At 43.1% G+C, this 21293-nt stretch overlaps 2 protein-coding genes across 6 annotated transcripts in view; both read right to left on the bottom strand.

The window, feature by feature from the left end:
* The window catches only part of LOC125713312 (serine/threonine-protein kinase pim-3-like), a 104404-nt gene that overhangs the window by 67474 nt on the left and 15637 nt on the right, over window positions 1–21293 (bottom strand). Inside the window, exon 1 of one of the 5 annotated variants that reach the window (XR_007383540.1) lies at window positions 19943–19983. The exons of 2 other annotated variants lie outside the window; for them this stretch is intronic. The gene's annotated coding sequence lies outside the window, so the exon portion shown is untranslated. 2 more of the 5 variants (XR_007383546.1, XR_007383541.1) reach the window with 2 other exon arrangements.
* On the bottom strand, window positions 16683–19890 carry LOC125713314 (serine/threonine-protein kinase pim-3-like). Its single transcript, XM_048984326.1, has 8 exons — window positions 19795–19890; window positions 19550–19705; window positions 19198–19292; window positions 19041–19085; window positions 17482–17860; window positions 17101–17277; window positions 16865–17003; window positions 16683–16743 (listed from the first exon to the last, which is right to left on the bottom strand). The coding sequence occupies exons 2-7, from the start codon at window positions 19698–19700 to the stop codon at window positions 16912–16914; spliced, it is 939 nt and encodes a 312-aa protein (XP_048840283.1). The 5' UTR covers window positions 19701–19705; window positions 19795–19890; the 3' UTR covers window positions 16683–16743; window positions 16865–16911.

Below are 21293 nucleotides of genomic sequence, written 5' to 3'. Positions count from 1 at the left end.
ATTGAGAGCAAATGAAATTGTATCAGAAATGAACACATTATTAAAAGTTAACTTAGAAGTCATGTGCAGTCCTATATTGATTAACTTTTTTTCATGGATAGAACTGAATGATTTTAATATGCTAAAGAATCTTTCATATGAATTTAACAGTTTTTATTTTTAACAAACACTGGTGTGTTCACTTGTTCTGAGTGTGAAATGTATAGACTTTTTAAAATCCACTTACATCGCTAAGAAAACATTCTCAAACATTACTTTTCGATGTTTTCCACATCATTTGTAGCTTTTTTGAGAAAAGTTGTTGTGTAAATAAGATAAATAACAGAAGGCTATTTAGTTTGTTTAATAAAAGGACAATGTATAGACTTGTTCTATACGAAAGGTAACCTTAAATGACTTCTGTTGTGATCTGGCGCTATATAGAAATAAAATTAACTTGACCTTTGAGGGGAGGCGGGAGGTGCCGTTGGGGGGCATCTGCATAATTATATCTTTATTGAGGCACAGCTCAGCATTATTTAAGATGCCTGGCGTCACAGAACACTGCCATGTTCATGCCATCTTTTTTGTGTCTCTCTGGCGCTGTCTCTGCACCTCCCATCTTAATGCTCACATCACATCAATCTTCTGCAAAGGAAAGTATGAATGTACAGAAAAGAATGCAGTTTAGGAAACAATGGGAATTGGTCCCTATGCAAAATATTCAGTCACAGAGCATTTTTGTCCATAGTTGTTGGAAATAGACTGGTTCACTGGCTTTTAATTAGGGCTGCAACTAACGATTATTTTGATTTTCGATTAGTTGGGCGATTATTTTTTTGATTAATCGATTAATCAGATAAAAACTAAACTCTTCTTTAATTTGATGTTTTGCTTTTAACATTATAAAACCATAAATCATAAAACCATAAAAAGTAAACTTTAAAAAATGCAAAAGCCACATAGAGTTTAATGATCTTTAATTTTGATATTTTAAACCTTAAATGAAAAACAAAGTTTGTTTTTGAACAGTAAAACTTCTCTAAATATCTAAAGTATAAATAAATAAATAAAAAGCAAAACAATTGTTGTACTCTTATTATATTCACATTATGAAATTAGGACAAAAACATGCTGAAAATGATATTAAGCAGCAGAATTTGTTGAAATATCAAAATAAATAAAAAAAAACAAATATTACTTTTTTGAAACAGAGGTAGAAATCAGAAGAACAGGTCAACTTTCACTGCTCAAAGTACTGCATATAAATATTTCTTATTCACTTCTACAAAATGTTTAATTGGAATAAAGAAAATATTACTTTTTGGTACAGAGGTGGTTTCCTCCGGGTACTCCGGTTTCTCCCCACAGTCCGAAAACATGCTGAGGCTAATTGGAGTTGCTAAATTGCCCATAGACCTGTGTGCATGTGTGAGTGACTGGTGTGTGAGTGTGCCCTGCGATGGGCTGGCCCCCCATCCTGGGTTGTTCCCTGCTTCGTGCCCATTGCTTCCGGGATAGGCTCCGGACCCCCCCGCGACCCAGCAGGATAAGCGGTTTGGAAAATGGATGGATGGATGGATGGATGGATACAGAGGTAGAACAGAAAAACTCACTGCTCAAAGTTGTGCATATGAACATTTCTTATTCACTGATTCCAAAATTTTTAATTGGAATGCAAAAATGTCAGCATGTCCACATGATCTGGGCTCTTTTTTTGGAAGCTATGCAACCTGCAGCAGAGAACAGACGCTCTGATGCTGTTGAGGTGCCCGGGATACATAAGTAGGATTTGGCTAATTTGGCCAAGGTGGGGTATTTCTCTTTATTATGTCCCCACCAATCCAAAGGATTTTCATCCTTGGCTAGGGACCTCTCAACAAAGTAGGCCAGGACTTCATTCCTTATTCGAGTGTTGGGCACGAGGCAGGGAACAACCCAGGATGGGGGGCAGCCCATCGCAGTGACCCCCCGCGACCCAGTAGGATAAGCGGTTAAGAAAATGGATGGATGGATGGATGGATGGTGTGTTCTTCACTTGTTCTGAGTTTAAAATGTATAGACTTTTTAAAATCCACGTACATCGTTAAGATAACATTCTCAAACATTACTTTTCGATGTTTCCCACTTCATTTGTAGCTTTTTTGAGAGAAGCGATTATGTCTTTAATCTTCAAAATAATTCACTGCTCTTCACTTGACTGCATAACACAGTAAAAAAAAAAAAAAACGCTCTTCTAAACATGCAGATGCCCATAGCGCTCAGATCCAAATGATCGGCGTAGTCAGGTTGCCAGGGTGTGAATGAATGTGCTCTTATCAAACGGTCTTTGACGCTTTCAGATTGACAGTATTGGAGGAGGTCACGTGACGCTCGTCGCTAATGGCTGCCTAACTCTGCTCGTCCGCGCGTCCCATCCACCTATTTGCCCTTTAGTCAGTCCCCTTGCCACTTACCCGTTCGCAATTCTATACGAATTCGGCGCTCATTCTTTTATTTTTCCTGATGGCTGCTAATCAGCGCAGACCTCGCCCAGTTCTTTCCAGTCCGGAGAAGAAAGTGCCCCGCTCTGATGGCGGCGCTTCTGAAGAGGCCCTTTCCCCTCTCCTGGCACCTTTTCTTGAGGAAATGAAGAACTTCGTTTCCGAACAGGTGAACTCCTTAAATGGCACGCTCCAGCAACACCATTCGGAGCTCCGCGCTGACCTGAACTCGCTGAGGGCGGACTTTAAATCTATTCAAAAAGAAGTCGCCTCTGTGAAGTCTGTGACCGATCGACACTCCAGGGAGCTGGCTGATTTTAATAAGGGCCTACTTTCCCTGGATGTTAAAATCACTGAGATTGAGGACCGCAGCCGTCGCCTTAATCTTAAAGTAGTTGGGATTAAACTAGGGCGCGAAGGGGGCGATATGCGGTCTTTTCTTAACAGCCTCTGGCCAGCTATTTTCCCCCATCTTCCTAATTTCCAGCCAGCCATTGACCATGCCCACAGGCTGCATGGCCGGTCCGATACCTCTTCTCGTCCGCCTCCCATCCTCATGCACTTCATGGACTTCCGTGACCGGCAGGCTGTGGTACGTGAAGCCCGCAAAGTCCAGGACCTCAGTTTTGAAGGTGGGAGAATTTTCTTCTTTCAAGACTTTAGCGCCAAGACGGCTGCAGCCAGGAAGGCGATGAACGCGCCGATCCGGAGAGCGAAGGAGTTGGGTCTTTCTCCTTTCCTGATTTTCCCTGCACGCCTGAAGCTGTCTTTTGGAAGCCAGCAGGTCATGTCCGCTACTCCGGAGGACGCGAATACCGCCATGGATCATTTTCAGTCTCTTGGGACTCTTCCCGTATAATTATTTCGCTCCCCTTTGGGTTTGCCGTTTTCTTTTTTATATATTATTATTCATTTATTTTTACATTTATTATAATTTTTCTGCGATCGCTGTGGGTCCTGTATATTGTTTTGTTATGGGATGTTTTTGTTTTTGTTTTACTCTGCACTTTTCGCCTGCTTCTATTAGTTTATTAATTGGATGTCTGCTTTAGTGCTATTGCCTGACTACTCCCATTTGCCGTTTTTCCTGTTCGGTACACGGGGCAGCAGCAGTGGCACGGGGTCTGTTTTATCTGTGTCTCTGTTACTCAGAATAGGCTGGGGGACGTGTGCGCGGAGTTAGTCTGTTTTGCGGCTTAGCTTCGGGCGCCACGTGCGCGCAGTTTCTGACTTCGGTCGGAGGGGGCGGGAGGGGGTTGTTCTGGACCTGGCCGCAGTCCCGATTTAGTTTTTTAATATCTTCTATGTTACTGCTGCGTTGCCTGTCCGGAGCATGGGTCTGGGGGATTTTTGTGTCTGCTTGGGGGGGTGGGAAGGGGTTTTTCCCTGAGACTTACTTCTTGAAGTCACGGTTCATCGACCGGCACATTCAGCTTCTGGTTCATGTCTGGCATATTGAGATTTTGTTAACTTGTTTTTTTTTCCTTGTTTACATCTTACTGTCTGTTTTGTTTTGATCATGGCCAATATAAATATAGCTTCCTGGAATGTTAGGGCTCTGAATACTCCCAAAAAACGGTCCAGTGTGACTGATTTTTTGAAGAGGCAGCACGTCGACCTTGCCTTTTTAATTGAGACCCACCTTCTCCAGCGAGATGCACTGCGGGCGGCCTCCAGGTTCTACAGGGTTATCTCCACTTCATCAGCTTCCTCACGTAGATGTGGAGTAGCCATATTAGTCAAGCGGTCCCTTCAGATTCATATTCTTAACTCTGGGGGGGATGCTGACGGCAGGTACTGTTACGCCCTCTCTGACCTGGGGGGTAGGAAGGTCTGCTTTGTTGCCGCATACGCTCCCACTCCCCCACGCGCCTCATTCTTTCGGGATCTTTCTGACCACCTTCTTAAATTTCAGGAATTTGACCTTGTTATTGGAACTGATGCTAACGCTGTCCACAACCCTGTCCTTGATAAATCTCCCTCTCTCGTGGGTAGCCGGGTGCCTCCCTCCACACGTTCCCTGTGTAAATTCGTGGAGGACTTGAATTTGGTCGATTCATTCCGCCTAATTAACCCCTCCGCCAGAGAATTTTCCTTCTTCTCACCTCGCTTCAAATCCCAGTCTCGCATAGACTATATCTTTGTTTCTCGCTCTCTTGCCTCTGCTGTTTCTAATGCTTCTCTGATTTCTTCCTCTTTGTCTGACCACAAGTGTGCTCTCCTCCACTTAGCTGTACCTACTCTTTCTCCTCGGGCCCCAAGATGGAGGCTCAACACTTCTTTGCTTCAAAACTCTAAATATATAGCCTATCTGACTCCTAGACTTGAAGAATTTATTTCAATTAATACAGGCTCAACTGATGACCCAGTCTACTGCTGAATGGCAATAAAGGGCTTTCTCCGCGATGCCACGGTTGCTTTTGCCAGTGGCCTGGCTCGCGAACGTCACCGGAAGATCTGTGATCTCGAAAGGCGGCTAGCTCACTTAGAGAGTGCTCGTCCTGTAGTGGTTGATCCGGATCATGAGACCCTCATTTTAAACACCAGGGCGGAGCTAAATGTCCTTCTGTCACACCGCGCTGAGTTTATGGTTCATCGCACTAGGTCACGATATTATGTCTCAGGTGCTAGGCCCAGTAAGTTGTTGGCTCTCAGGCTCCGGCAATGTGACTCTTTCTCCTCAATTTCTTCTGTTAGAACCAAGGACGGAGCTCTCACCACTGACCCACAGGAAATTAACAGTAGCTTTTTTCAATTTTACTCAGATCTATTCTCCTCTCCCACTGTCTTTCCACCCTCTGACCCTGATTCGTTTCTTGACTCTGTACCACTTCCTTGTCTCTCAGGCCCAGAAGCCTCTATGCTCGAGGCTCCCCTTTCAATGTCAGAACTTAAAGAGGCTCTGGACTCCATGAGCCCTGGGAAGTCTCCAGGGCCCGATGGCCTCCCTCCGGAACTCCTTTCTGCCTTCTGGAAGCAGCTCTCTACTCCGCTCTTCCACATGCTGAATTCTGCCATTTCTGCCTCCCATCTCCATCCTTCTCTTAATCAGTCCTTGATGACTTTGTTGCTCAAACAAGGTAAGGACCCTACAGATTGCTCCAGCTATCGCCCGTTGTCCCTTATGAATTCAGACATCAAACTGCTTGCCAAGGTGCTTGCCCGTCGACTGCAGGCGGTGATTTCCAAATTGATTCACCCAGACCAAACTGGTTTTATTAAATCCCGTCACGCGGCCGACAACATCCGTCGCCTCCTCCATGTACTTCACACTGCTCCTTCCTTTCCCTTCCCTGCCGCCCTTCTCTCTTTAGACGCAGAGAAGGCTTTCGATAGGATGAATTGGTCTTTTTTGTGGAGGGTCCTGCATAGAATGGGTTTTGGCTCTTATTTTACCAACCTAGTCCAGACCCTTTACTCCTCCCCCTCTTCTGTCCTTTTGACTAATGCCAACATTTCTCCTCCTTTTCGGCTTCTTCAGGGGGCCAGGCAGGGCTGTCCCCTCTCCCCCCTACTCTTTAATCTGTCGTTGGAGCCTCTGGCTGCCGCTCTCCGTCACTCAGATGTTATTTCCCCTATCCTAGTGAAAGGTGTCCCTCAGACAGTTTCTTTATATGCTGATGATCTGCTTCTTTACCTCGGCAATGCTCCTGTGGATCTCCCTCATGTCCTTAGCCTGTTTCAGTCATACGAATCCCTGTCTGGCTATAGGATTAACTGGGCAAAATCCTCTCTCCTTCCGTTGAATCCTGCCTGCCGCTCCTCTTCACTTCCTCCTTCTATTCCTCAGGCAGGGTCTTTCAGATACCTGGGGTTGGACATTTACCCATCAGTTGCAGAGCTCACAGCTGCTGGCTTCCGCCGCACTCTCGAGGGCATTAAAGCCTCGATCTCCTCGTGGTCTTCTCTTCCCCTCTCATTTCGGGCTAGGCTGGCTGTTATTAAGATGAACGTGCTCCCTAGAATTAATTTTATGAGTTCCATGCTTCCCCTCTCCCCTCCACCTGGGTACTGGGCCTCAGTTAAGTCTACTATTTCTACTTTTCTTTGGGATGGCAAGAGACCCTCCGTCAGACACTCTACCCTAATCCGTGACCGGTTGGATGGAGGCGTCTCTCTACCGGACTTCGAAATTTACCACCTTGCTTTTACTCTAAGGCCAGTTTGGAGCTGGATCAGTCCTCCCCAGCATCCCCCTGCCTGGCTTCCTATCGAAGCAGAATATGTTCTCCCCCATCGTCTAGCCTCGCTCCCTTTCCTCCCTGTTAAATTCAAATCCATCTCTGCCTCAGTCGGTCCGATTATCTGTCAGGCCCTTCGCACATGGAGAAGGGTTGAGAAATTGTTGGGCCCCTTCCCAAAATGGCACCCCAGTGTTCCGTTGCTCCATAATCCTGTCCTGAACATTGGAGGCCGCCCCATCTCTTCCTCGCCCTGGTCTCAGTCAGGTATCTCCACCCTGGGTGATATTTTTGATAGCTCGGGTCTCAAATTGTTCCAGTCTCTTAAGGTCACATTTAATCTTCCCTCTTCTTCATATTTTTTCTACCTCCAGCTGAGGTCCATGCTTAGGGCCTGTAATATCTCCTTTTCCTCACCTCTTCCGTTTCACCCGCTGTGCAGATTTGCTCTGTCCCTTTCTCCTGTTTCTAGGCCCGTGTCCAGTCTCTATTCCCTCCTCCGCAAATCCTCTCATAAACCTCTCCCCATAATTTCTGTCTGGCAGGGGGAGCTCTCTCCCACCCCCGTCTTATCTTGGAGTGTTATTTTTCATAATATTAAAAATTGTTCTAAAAATCCCAATCACCAGCAAACACAATTTAAGTTTGTTCACAGATTATACCCCACTCCCAGGAAACGCCATCTCATGGGCTTAGAGCCTGACCCCTTGTGTCATCTTTGTCCCCTCCAGGTCCCTGGTACCTTTTTCCATATGTTCTGGGACTGTCCTCCAGTGGCTGCTCTTTGGGATTATGTGGCCAGATCTCTCTCTTCAGTTCTTTCCTCTCCCATCCCCCTGTCTCCCATGGTCCTTCTTCTCCTGGACTTCTCTTCTCTCTCTCTCTCTCGCTTCCAGCAGAGGCTTCTGATGTCTGCCTCCTTAGCGGCCAAGTTGTTATTAGCCTCTCGTTGGAAGTCTCCTGATCGTGCCATTCCTTCTGTCTGGAAGTCCACCTTTCTTGATCTGCTTCTGCTGGAACTCTCTGCAGCCCGGATTAACAACTCGTCTGGTTCTACAATCCAGAGCTGGGTCCATGACGTGCAGCTGGTCAAAGATTGGTTGCAGGTCATGTCCTGAGGCCATATTCCTTGTTTTTTGTTTTGATTTTACTTTCCTAATTCTAACATTTTTCAGTGGTATAAGTGTGTTATTTCTTTTATCCTCAATTTTTATCTGTGCTCTCCGTGGCTGAGTGTGCCGGTGACCTTTATTGGTTTTTTGTTTCTTTATATTTGAACTGCTGTCTCAGGGTGTATTGGGGGTGGGGTGGGGGTGGAGTATGTTCTGTTTTGTTCCATTTTGTTCTTTGTTATAAAAATCTCAAATAAAAATTTGGTCACAAAAAAAAAAAGATTGACAGTATTCCACACTAGTGAAATTAGGGGGGGGGGCACCAGGGGATTCCAAACATATTTTGGGTGGTGGGAGGTACAATCCAGTACCCTCCTTCTAACCTGCCCCTGAATGTGGTTTACTAGTTTTCCCCACAGTCCATGTTAAGGTGAACTGGTGTTACCAAATTGTTGGTAGGTGTGAATGTGTGTGTGTGTGAATGTGTGTGTGCCAGCGCTGGAATGGCACCCTATCCTGGTTTGTTCCCTGCCTTGGGCCTGTAGCCTCCTGTATAAGCTCAGAACCCTTGTGGGCATAGAAAATAGATGGAGGAATGGGAGGATGGATGGTTGGATAACTGATTGTGATTTATCTGTTTTCTTATAAGCTATGGGTCATTTGTTATGAAGCTAACAGTATCTCCCAGGCTGTAGTTCTCGAGTCTGGTCTCGGACTTGAATCTGGTCTCCAGGCGTTTTTTTTCCGTTGTCTTGGACTCGTTGGTACTGGAATCCAAGTATGCTCTAGATAAAATGAATTTTATCTACAAAAAAAAATCTGCACATGCACCAGACATTTATCGCTGCACACACACACGCACGCACGCACATGTAGTGTATATCCTTATGGGGCCCGCTCATTCACTTCTATGGGAAAGATGCTAACGCTAACTATGACAGCCTTAACCCCCACCCAGCCCTAACCATAATCATAAGTAACCAAGCAAAATACAAGAGTTTTTGCATTTTTAGTTTTTTCATAGCAGTCACTGATTTTTATAAAATAGAGTTTTCCCTTATGGGGACCAGGAAACCGGTACCCATAAGAGAAAAAAAAATGGATATTTATCACATTATGGGGACATTGTGTCCCCATAAGGATAGGTATACCCGCTCGCGCACACACACACACACACATAAAAATTAGAAAAAGATACTACTGGGGTTAAGATTTGAGCCATGGCTACATCTCCTCCTTTGTAAATGTATAGATGTTTTAGCAGATTGTTGATTCTGCTAACCAGAATCTACTGTACTATCTAGTTTCTTTCCCAAGTCTCGCACCACAGACTGCACCAGACTTCCCCAATGCTTTTGATGTAGCTAATGTTAGGTTTATAATAGAATAATATAGATTTGCCTTAAGATTTCTTGCGTGAGAGTCTGAAAGCATGAGTGTCAGGGCAGATGTGTGAGAGTTGGCAACCCTGTGTACAGTATTATTTTATTTAAGATGCATTAGTGTATTTGGGGGGTGGCATGGTGGTGCAGTGGTTAGCACTGTTGCCTCACACCTCTGGGACCCGGGTTCGAGTTTCCGCCTGGGTTACACGTGTATGGAGTTTGCATGTTCTCCCCATGTCGTCGTGGGGTTTCCTCCGGGTACTCCGCAAAAACATGCTGAGGCTTTGTGTCATGCTCGACTTGCTAAATTGCCCGTAGGAGTGCATGTGAGAGTGAATGGTGTGCGATGGGCTGGCCCCCCCATCCTGGGTTGTTCTCTGCCTCGTGCCCATTGCTTCCGGGATAGGCTCCGGACCTCTCCCCCGCGACCCAGTAGGATAAGCGGTTTGGAAAATGGATGGATGGATGGATGGATTATCATATGCATCATCTCCATTGGCTGGTCTACAGGTTTACAGTACAGTGCCTTGAAAAAGTATTCATACCCCTTGAACTTTTACACATTTTGTCACTTTACAACCACAAACTTAAATGTATTTTATTGGGATTTCATGTTGTAGATGAACACAGAGTAATGCATAATAGTGAAGTGGGGAAAAAATAATACATGGTTTTCAAATTTTTTTACAAACAAAAATCTGAAAAATGTGCCGTGCGTTTGTATTCAGCCAACCTGAGTTAATACTTAGAAGAACCACCTTTCGCTGCCAGTACAGCTGCCAGTCTTTTGGGGTATATCGCTACCAGCTTTGCACATCTAGAGACTGAATTTTTTTGCCCATTCTTCTTTGCAAAGTAGCTCAAGCTAAGACTGGATGGAGAGTGTCTGTGAGCAGCAGACAAGTCTTGCCACAGATTCTCAATGGAATTTATATCTGGACTTTGATTGGGCCATTCTAACACATGAATATGTTTTGATCTAAACCATTCCATTGTAGCTCTGGCTGCATGTTTAGGGTCAGTGTCCTGCTGGAAAGTGAACCTCCGCCCCAGTCTCAGGTCTTTCGCAGCCTCTAACAGGTTTTCTTCCAGGATTGCCGGGTATTTAACTCCGCCCATCTTCTCATCAACTCTGACCAGCTTCTCTGAAAGGTAGTGGGAGCTCCAGAGATACCCTGAGACATACAACTGAATCGCTAGAACTCTATTGAGCAGATGAATGCAGCCTTCTCCTTGTCTTGGTACGGCATTGCAATCTGGTAATGACCACTCTTGAATGAGGATAGAGATCCACCTACTTCCAGATAAGCAGTTGATAGCATCATCCATACAGAGTAGAGCATACAGGTCAAAGATGGTATGAACATTCAGTGTACGAGTTGATGCACATTCTGATTTCCCCGTTTTTCCTCCTAGTGATGATTATAGATTTATTGACTCCAATGGTCAGCAACTCCTGCAGGTGGTGTTGGATGTCATCAACATCAGCAGATGCAATTCTATGTAATTTCTCTCGAAAGGGGAGTGAGTCACTGACTCTTATTTCATGTTCCTCTCCCAGCACTAGACTCCAGCTGACCTCTGTTACATGTCTCGGTCTTAACGTCTACCACTGCGTGTACACCCAGCAGATTTACATATTAGTATCCTCGATAAATTTAACCATGAAGAGTCTACAGATAGCTTTTCATTCCTCACCAGTGTCATTGCGAATTTAGAATTAGTTTTATAGCTAAAAAATTTAAGTAAAAAAAATTCTGATATTCACTTGCTCCTGCTTCACTTGAAAAAGTTAATTTCTATAAATATTTAGGAATCCAGAATGATGAAAAGCTGATGTAAAGTGTTCATATTTATAATCTTTTATTGAAACTTTTATTTCATTTTTTAAATTTTTGATTGCATTTTTTTAATGCAAGAACAGGACTCACCATATTATGTTTTCAATACAGGATGATTCTGTTAGTATATGGGATGGATGCCAGCACTAATCCTGATATTTCTCAAAAGACTTAATTGCACGATTGTACTTCAATATTCTTTTTGCACATAAAAAAACCGAACAATAAATAAACATCCTTGTTATATTTTATACAGAGGACCATCAAGATCAGTATTCCATCCATCCATCCATCCATCCATTTTCCATACCGCTTATCCTACTGGGTCGCGGGGGGTCCGGAGCCTATCCCAGCAGCAATGGGCACGAGGCAGGGAACAACCCAGGATGGGGGGGCAGCCCATCGCAGGGCACACTCACACACCATTCACGCACACATTCACACCTATGGGCAATTTAGCAAGTCCAATTAGCCTCAACATGTTTTTGGACTGTGGGGGGAAACCGGAGTACCCGGAGGAAACCCCACGACGACATGGGGAGAACATGCAAACTCCACACACATGTGACCCATGCGGCGACTCGAACCCGGGTCCCAGAGATGTGAGGCAACAGTGCTAACCACTGCACCACCATGCCGCCACCAGATGGCAAGTTGACTATATATATTTTTTTATAAAATACACTGACATATTCAGTTGTTAAGATATAAACAGCTAAAGTAATGTAATTTTGTATAATAAAATGATATATGCATAAGTAAAACCACAGTAAATTACATTTGAAAACAGATTTGCTATTTAACAAGTTAACTTTGTAGTGGACTATAAAAAAACTGTAGAAATGCAAAAAGCTAATAGTCACAATTGTACTGTTATTTGCATTCGCCGAAAACCACAACAATCACTAAATGTAATATTCTACTATTAGCACCGTGTAATTTAAGCTAATCTAAAGTAGCACCATTTAACTAATCACTATTGCTCATGAGGTGATTGCGCAATGTGATGCTAGTGAGTAGCAAGTGAACAGATCTAGCGCGACTTTCCCGAAGTTAGCAAACAGTTTAAACAAAAGCACTTAAACTGTACAACTTTTACACAATGAAGAGATACAGTTTTTACTTATCCTGCTGATGTTTTGCCATCCGCAACACCGACATGTTTTCTTTTTAAGTGTTCCTGCATGGGTTCGAGTCTCCGCCTGGGTCACATGTGTGTGGAGTTTGCATGTTCTCCCCATGTCGTCGTGGGGTTTCCTCCGGGTACTCCGGTTTCCCCCCACAGTCTAAAAACATGCTGAGGCTAATTGGACTTGCTAAATTGCCCCTAGGAATGCGTGTGTGAGTAACTGGTGTGTGAGTGTGCCCTGCGATGGGCTGGCCCCCGTTCCTGGGTTGTTCCCTGCCTCGTGCCCATTGCTGCCGGGATAGGCTCCGGACCCCCCGCGACCCAATAGGATAAGCGGTATGGAAAATGGATGGATGGATCCTGGCCACAATTAAGCCTGGATGTACGTGTTATTTCTGCATATGTTAAGGACGGCTTTCCAGTTTATTTTGCTCTGAATAAATTGAGATTTATACAACACATACTGCTAGATGACAGGATATATAGAGATGTGTTCTGTCTGTTTTTGGATACGTTTGAGAGTGATGATGTGACATGTTGAATAGGGATTTTCTTTAGATAAAGTACATACACCACTGATGTCTCCCATCTGTGCTCTTTTAATTTAAAAACAGCCATCATCTACGTACATTTTCATCTGTGCGCGGTCCTGGGACCTGTAACAGCTGCACTATGGCCCACTTCTGTGTCTTTACATACTGTGCTTTGGATTATTTCTTTTTTTTTTATTTTAATATATAAAAAATCTTACACATGAATTATTCATTTAACAGTATTTATTTTTAACAAACACTGGTGTGTTCTTCACTTGTTCTGAGTGTGAAATGTATAGACTTTTTAAAATCCACGTACATCGTTAAGATAACATTCTCAAACATTACTTTTCGATGTTTCCCACTTCATTTGTAGCTTTTTTGAGAGAAGCGGTTATGTCTTTAATCTTCAAAATAATTCACTGCTCTTCACTTGACTGCATAACACAGTGAAAAAAAAAAAAACGCTCTTCTAAACGTGCAGATGCCCATAGCGCTCAGATCCAAATGATCGCCGTAGTCAGGTTGCCAGGGTGTGAATGAATGTGCTCTTATCAAACGGTCTTTGACGCTTTCAGATTGACAGTATTCCACACTAGTGAAATTAGGGGGGGGGCACCAGGGGATTCCAAACATATTTTGGGTGGTGGGAGGTACAATCCAGTACCCTCCTTTTAACCTGCCCCTGAATGGGGTTTACTAGTTTTCCCCACAGTCCATGTTAAGGTGAACTGGTGTTGCCAAATTGTTGGTAGGTGTGAATGTGTGTGCGTGAATGTGTGTGTGCCAGCGCTGGATTGGCACCCTATCCTGGTTTGTTCCCTGCCTTGGGCCTGTAGCCTCCTGCATAAGCTCAGAACCCTTGTGGGCATAGAAAATAGATGGAGGAATGGGAGGATGGATGGTTGGATAACTGATTGTGATTTATCCGTTTTCTTATAAGCTATGGGTCATTTGTTATGAAGCTAACAGTATCTCCCAGGCTGTAGTACTCGAGTCTGGTCTCGGACTTGAATCTGGTCTCCAGGCGTTTTTTTTTCCGTTGTCTTGGACTCGTTGGTACTGGAATCCAAGTATGCTCTAGATAAAATGAATTTTATCTACAAAAATAAATCTGCACATGCACCAGACATTTATCGCTGCACACACACACGCACGCCCGCTCATTCACTTCTATGGGAAAAATGCTAACGCTAACTATGACAGCCTTAACCCCCACCCTGCCCTAACCATAACCATAAGTAACCAAGCAAAAAAAAAAAAAACGGATATTTATCACATTATGGGGACATTGTGTCCCCATAAGGATAGGTATACCCGCTCGCACACACACATACACACACCAAAATTAGAAAAAGATACTACTGGGGTTAAGATTTGAGCCATGGCTACATCTCCTCCTTTGTAAATGTATAGATGTTTTAGCAGATTGTTGATTCTGCTAACCAGAATCTACTGTACTAACTAGTTTCTTTCCCAAGTCTCGCACCACAGACTGCACCAGACTTCCCCAATGCTTTTGATGTAGCTAATGTTAGGTTTATAAAAGAATAATATAGATTTGCCTTAAGATTTCTTGCGTGAGAGTCTGAAAGCATGAGTGTCAGGGCAGATGTGTGAGAGTTGGCAACCCTGTGTACAGTATTATTTCATTTAAGATGCATTAGTGTATTTGGGGGGTGGCATGGGGGTGCAGTGGTTAGCACTGTTGCCTCACACCTCTGGGACCCGGGTTCGAGTCGCCGCATGGGTCACATGTGTGTGGAGTTTGCATGTTCTCCCCATGTCGTCGTGGGGTTTCCTCCGGGTACTCCGGTTTCCCCTCACAGTCCAAAAACATGCTGAGGCTGATTGGAGTTGCTAAATTGCCTATAGGTGTGTTTGTGTGAGTGAATGGGGTGTGAGTGTGTCCTGTGATGGGCTGGCCCCCCATCCTGGGTTGTTCCCTACCTCGTGCCCATTGCTTTCGGGATAGGCTCCGGACCCACCGCGACCCAGTAGGATAAGCGGTTTGGGAAATGGATGGATGGATGGATGGAAGGGTGCTGTTCAACAATTTCAGTTCAGCATTTAATACTGTAATTCCTCAGAAACCGTCTACTAAATTGAAAGGGTTGGGGCTGAACACCTCCCTTGTTAACTGGATCCTGGACTTTCTGTGAGAAAGGCCTCAGTCAGTCTCAGTCAAACTGGTTTCATGACACTTTGGTCAATTGTTCACAGTCATTTGAATAAGAATCCATATTTCCAAATGGAATGCAGAGGTCTTATTCATCTTGGGTAAGGCAAATATGAAATGCATAGTACACAGCAGGCATGAAACTCTGATGACACTGAAATTAGCCTGGGCCAGATAGCTACCTAGCTGAAAACATGGCAGTCTGGCCCAGGCTAATTTCAGTCTTTCCTTACAATGGCATACCTGCATAAATATGTGTGCCATAGCTTAAAAATTCTGTTTATATTTTATTTTGTATTTTCAAAATGTCTTAACTAAAAACTGTACAGTATGTGTAGCTGCGAACGCTCCTTGTAGGCAATTTAAGCCGCGTATGACTTAGTTTGGGCGACAAGGTTGACCATGGGCAAGAAACACGAAGACAACGGAATCCGCAAACGCAGAGAAAGCGCAGCAGTGATCTGTAGCTCAGCCCACCGCCCCAATTAACGTACCTTGCTTAGCTGAACTATCTTAAATCTGAAAAATTATCGACCACTCGCATCATGTGTTTTTAAGTAGTCAGTCAACAGCGTGGCATGTAGACTGTTGCAGACATACTCACAATAGACAAGAACAAATATGTACTGTATGATTTTAACTTTTATTAATGTTTTTCATCGTTAAACTTTATTCTATATATTAAACTATATAACTTTATTATGCTTCTAGTATAAAATAACACATAGTAGGGTGAAAAACATGTTTCATTTTATGGCACCATAACATAACCTTCAGTAGTTGATCATGTCTCAAGATGCTCCTGTAGGTAGTAGCTCATGTTCAGGGTGTAGATCCTTGCAGATTTTTGAGGAGTGTTGTAGAAAGATGGCATTCCACAGCTTGCAAGCTAGTAGCATATCCTACCTCAGTGATCTAAAATGCATTTGACAAGTAATTTACATTAATGGTCTGCTACAGGTCCAAGAGGGAAGTACTACTCTGGTCATATCTGTGTGCTTCCAGTGAAAAACTACTCCCACGAGCTGGAGCAGAACTGCAACATCCTACTGCTCAAAACCGAGCAGCAAATATGCTACACTATGCTGAGAAACATTTTGATGACATATGCTGCCCAAATGAGAATTGCAGTAGCATTAGTTTTACCTTAAACAACCCTTGAGACATGCAGGACAAGCATGAGTGACTGAGAGAAAGTGTTTGCAGCAAGTATAAATTTGGGTCTGAGGGAGACACAAAGCCACTATTGTGCAAATCAGTGTATCTGTTGTAGTGCTGCTCAGTAAAGTTGTAATTAATAAAACATGCCAGACTCATTCATGACTCGTCAATCATTAAATACAATCCTAGATAAAGTACCCAGCATGCATCACCCCAAGATGTCTGGATTCCCCATTTGCTCTGCCCTTGTCTTAATTCAGGTCAGATCATCATAACATGACTTGGATATTCAGGCAACCATGGTTAGGGACACCAAAAGAGATGAAAAACACATATAAAGAGCATCTGCAAAATTGAATCTTTATTGAGGCACAGCTCAGCATTATTTAAGATGCCTGGAGTCACAGAGCACTGCCATGTTCATGCCATCTTTTCTGTGTCTCGCTGGCGCTGTGTCTGCACCTCCCATCTTAATGCTCACATCACATCAATCTTCTGCAAAAGAAAGTATGAATGTATAGAAAAGAATGCAGTTTAGGAAACAATAGGAATTGGAACCTATGCAAAACATTCAGTCACAGAGCATTTTTGTCCATAGTTGTTGGAAATAGACTTGTTCACTGGTTTCAAGAGCAAAATAAATCATGAAGACCTTTGTGGTGAGCAAATGAATGAGACACAAGGACGGTTTTCTCTTACCTGTCCCAAGACTCAGCAGTGACTTCCTCTCCCTTGCCTCAAATGGTGACATGTTAAGTTTCTAAAGTAAAGTACAACAATGGTTGCTTTTTAAACCATCCCCAAGGGTTACAAGCTACGTTGATGCAAAGCAACTGCTATATCATCTGTATCTTTTATTTTTAAGTGAGAGAGCAGCATACCTTTCTAGAGGCAAGAAGTATTTTTTGGAATGAGCCCACTGTCAGCTCTACTTCAACCAAGGATGGAGCTCAATGTCCTCCATCGTCAGCCTATCTGCCACTTTCAGCGTAAGGCACTGTTCAATTATATTACGGCAGTCTGTCAAGGAACAGATTGGGAGAGTTGCACTGTTAGTCATAAAATAATATTCCCTCTCGTGGAACTCAAGTCACGGAGCAAAATGTAAGCTACTCACCTGGAGAGACCCATGGTGGGAATTTATAGCGGCCGGAAACAATTGCCCTCTTGCTGCGGAAGGGGAGGTAGCCACACACCATCTCAAAGAGTGTGACCCCCACCGACCAGACCGTGGCAGGGCCAGCTCTGTACTTCCGTTTCCGGAACCACTCTGGGGGAGCGTAGGCATTTGTCCCTGAAACAACAAGGTGAACATCTCACAAAACTTTTCGTACAGCTGGGTATTTTTACTGAAGCAAGCCAGGTTAGGACCCAAGAATACAAATCCAACTTCCCAACAGGGAGTTTAATCACAAGTCTAGTTTTGTTGAACACTGGGTTAAACACTACCTGCTACTAATCCAGAATGACAGGTTTTTAATTAGCCTCTCTTGCTGACCTGCAAATTCCCTGTAGGAGTCATCCATCCAGACGTCTCCACATCCAAAATCAATTAGTATGACGTCCAGAGTGTCTGTTTTGATTAACAGGTTCTCCGGCTTCAGGTCACGATGCAGGACGTTAGCCTCCTGACAGTGACGCAAAGCACGGAGAACCTGCACCAGCACATGCTTAGCATCTTCCTCAGTAAGGAATCCTCCTTTGGAATTGCAGAACTGGAGGAGGTCCAGGCATGGGTCCGGCCTTTCCAAAACCATAATATATTCATTGGTCCCAACAAACCAGTCGATTAGCTTAATCACGTTCTTGCAAGATGTCGGAAGGTTGACGAGGGTCATTATGGCCACTTCCATGGGGACGGGCTCGTCAACTCCAAGCTACGAAGGGGATGAACATATGTTAAGAACATAAGAAATGTACAAACGAGAGGGGGCTATTTGGCCCATCAAGCTTGTTTGGGGAGAAGTTAACTAATGGGTCAGAGTTGGTAAAATCTTATCTAACTCTGATTTAAAGGAACCCAGGGTTTTATCTTGCACTACGCTAGCAGGAAGACTATTCCATACTCTAACTACACACTGAGTAAAGAAGTGCTTTTTCAAATTCAGTTTAAAATGTTCTCCCATCAATTTCCACCTATGGCCACGAGTTCTAGTATTTAAATTAATATTGAAATAACCATTTTGCTGAACAGCATCCAGACCTGTTAGAATCGTGTATACCTGGATCACATCCCCCCCTTAGTCTCCTTAGGCTAAACAGATTCAGCTCAGCTAAGCTCTCCTCATAAGACATTCCTCTAAGACTAGGAATCATTCTCGTAGCCATACATTGCACCTTTTCCAAGGCAACAATGTCCTTCTTAAGGTATGGTGACCAAACCTGCACACAATATTCTAGGTGAGGTCTTATCAAGGATTTGTATAATCGTAGCATCACCTCCCTTGATTTAAACTCCACACACCTAGAGATGTAACCTAACATCCTATTGGCCTTTTTTATTGCTTCCCCATGCTGGCCAGAGTGGGACATGGAAGTATCAACATACACACCGAGATCTTTCTCGTAATCAGCTACCTTTATTTCAGTGTAACCCATAAAATATCTGTACATATCTTTATGTTTCTGCTCACTGAATGGATTACCTTACATTTATCTATGTTAAATTCCATCTGCCAGGTATCAGCCCAGTCACTAATTAAATCCAGATTCCGTTGTAGCCTCTCTACTGCTAGATCAATACCTGCTACACCACCCACCTTGGTGTCGTCTGCAAATTTAATCAGCTTACTGTATGTATTGAGTCAATATCATTAATGTAAATTAGGAACAATAGTGGTCCTAAAATTGAACCCTGCGGTACCCCACTATGAATGCAGGCCCACTGTGACATTGTGCTTCTAATAATTACTCGCTGCTTTAGTTCAGTTAACCAGTTTTCAATCCAAGCTGCTACAGTTCCTAAAATCCCTGCAGCTTTGAGCTTAACCAAGAGCTGCAACTGTTTAGGCAGAAATTCATCTAAAGAAACCCAGCTCCATGGCGGAGGACACTTACCATTTCTATCTGCATGCCACCCTTTCTGGCATACTTTATGGCCACCTAAAGGGGGGAAAAATGAGTGTATTGAGATGGTGTCACATTTTACAGGATAAGATGGATCTCTGGACAGATATCACTATGCATGTTGTGATCACACCACTTGGGGACTTACTGGGAGGCCATCGCTCTTCCGACTTCCGGCATAGACAGCTCCAAAACCACCTTGCCCGAGGAGCTTCCCCTTCAGATAAAGCTCCTCCAAAGGTTCTACAACATTAGACAGGTACACTTGAAGAAAAGAATCCATACGGCACTTTCTCCATGAGAACAGACTTGAGGATACTTCACTATTAATTTTAAATAGCATTCATTAATATTTCATTACCGCATACCTATCCTGGAGTTTGGTTTGTTAAATCTGCATTATCATTAGTTTTCCTATTAGATGCTAATGTCAGAATAATTTAACTTTTTCAGTTATAATTCTCATTCTCTGTCAAAGACAGTCATCTGTTGATTCAAACCTTTGCGGGGCATTTTGAAACCCAGTTCTTGGGTGTCACGGCGAGGCGCTTCGGCAGTCTGCGCTTCGCTAGTCTGTGCTTCCTGACTCTTTCTCCTTTTCTTCGACGGAGATTCGTCGAGAGTATCGGAGTGGGGTCGTTTGGTGGCCATTTTATCTGTAAATCAAAAGAATTTTATTGTATGTTACGCTGTTCGATGTGGATAACACTTTACCCTAAAACACATAACTTATAATGGGTACTACCTAATAAATTAAAGGCGATTTAATCGTACAGCTCAAAACTGTATTTTTCTAATATAGTATGACATATCTGCTAAAATCAACCAAAAATAATCGATACCGTATAAGTTATAAGGATTCGTTGTCGGAAGAGAGCAAATAAGTCCCTCACCATGCACAGAACGATGAAAATGATTGATAAGCGACTGTAAATTCTAGAACGACGCGCGTTTTAATGCACGCGCTCACCCAGGCTAGATCCCAGGGGCGCAATCCCCGTTCATAAAATTCAAAAATAAATGACGTATTTGAAAATATTTTTTTGCAGTAATATAGTTAGTTGAGAGTTTGTTTTGTATATTTGTTTATGCTGCATATATGCAGCATAAACAAATATACAAAACAAACTCTCAACTAACTATAAAAAAAATATTTTTTAGAATCGATATTCCTTTGTGCACCGCCAGAGGGGGTTATAGCCTAACGGGAACATTTGTTGAAGTTTCGCGGGATTTTCTGTAGGTAAAGAAACGCCTGGAATACTAACACCGCGGATGTCTCCGCTCTGTGCTCTTTTAATTTTTGAACAGGTTAGTACAGTAGTTAATTACTGTTTCATGTCCCAAATGTTACACACAGGTGTTTAACTGTATTGTCAAAATGGTAAAATGGTGATTTAAAGTGCAGGATTACTCTTCAAGACTTTACCAGCGAAAGTAAATGCCGTCTCGTTTCTTACAAACCGAACATTAACGTGGTTTGTGAAAAGGGTGCCCGTGTTACTCATCTTTTTTATATATATCTTATTATTAACATGTTAAATGTCTAATTGTTTCTTTACGCTACCTGGTATCTTGTCCTGGCATTTATGCAGTTTAATTAGAAGTTATTTTCACTGTTACACTGAACCAGAATGTGAAAAAGTATATATTTGTCATTATTCAATGTTGCTCAGACTGTATCGGCCATTATAACCTGGCCACAATTAAGCACGGATCTACGTGTTATCTCTGCATATGTTAAGGCAGTAAATTAAACGGACGGCTTTCCATTTTTTTTGCTCTGAGTAAATTGAGATTTATATAACACATATTGTTAAATGACACGATATATAGAGATGTATTCTGTCTGTTTTTGGATACGTTTGAGAGTGATGATGTGACATGTTGAATAGGGATTTTCTTTAGATAAAGTACATACACCACTGATGTCTCCCGTCTGTGCTCTTTTAATTTAAAAACAGCCATCATCTACGTACATTTTCATCTATGCGCGGTCCTGGGACCTGTAACAGCTGCATCAGGGCACTATGGCCAAATTCTGTGTCTACATACTGTACTTTGGATTATTTCATTTTTTTTACCGAAACACACGCATGTGCGCAAACACACATACGGTATATCCTGGAAACAAGAAGGTGTATGACTCATAAAATCGTCCATTCAGTTGGGTATATATGCCATAGGTGTCTTTTTGTAGTCTTCTTTTTGTTGTTGTTATGTGCAAGTACATTGAGAGCAAAT

Source organism: Brienomyrus brachyistius, chromosome 18 (genome assembly GCF_023856365.1).
Source record: "Brienomyrus brachyistius isolate T26 chromosome 18, BBRACH_0.4, whole genome shotgun sequence".
NCBI lineage: Eukaryota > Metazoa > Chordata > Actinopteri > Osteoglossiformes > Mormyridae > Brienomyrus > Brienomyrus brachyistius.
The sequence above is the reverse complement of the archived record's forward strand: the minus strand, read 5'-3'. Positions and strand labels throughout refer to the sequence as shown.

Coding starts and splice junctions, on each gene's coding strand:
- LOC125713314 (XM_048984326.1), bottom strand. CDS start 19,700: ATGGCCACCAAACGACCCCACTCCGATACTCTCGACGAATCTCCGTCG. Junction 19,086..19,197: donor GGAAGAGCGATGGCCTCCCA/GTAAGTCCCCAA, acceptor TCCCCCCTTTAG/GTGGCCATAAAGTATGCCAG. Junction 17,278..17,481: donor CTCCTACAGGGAATTTGCAG/GTCAGCAAGAGA, acceptor TTGTTGTTTCAG/GGACAAATGCCTACGCTCCC.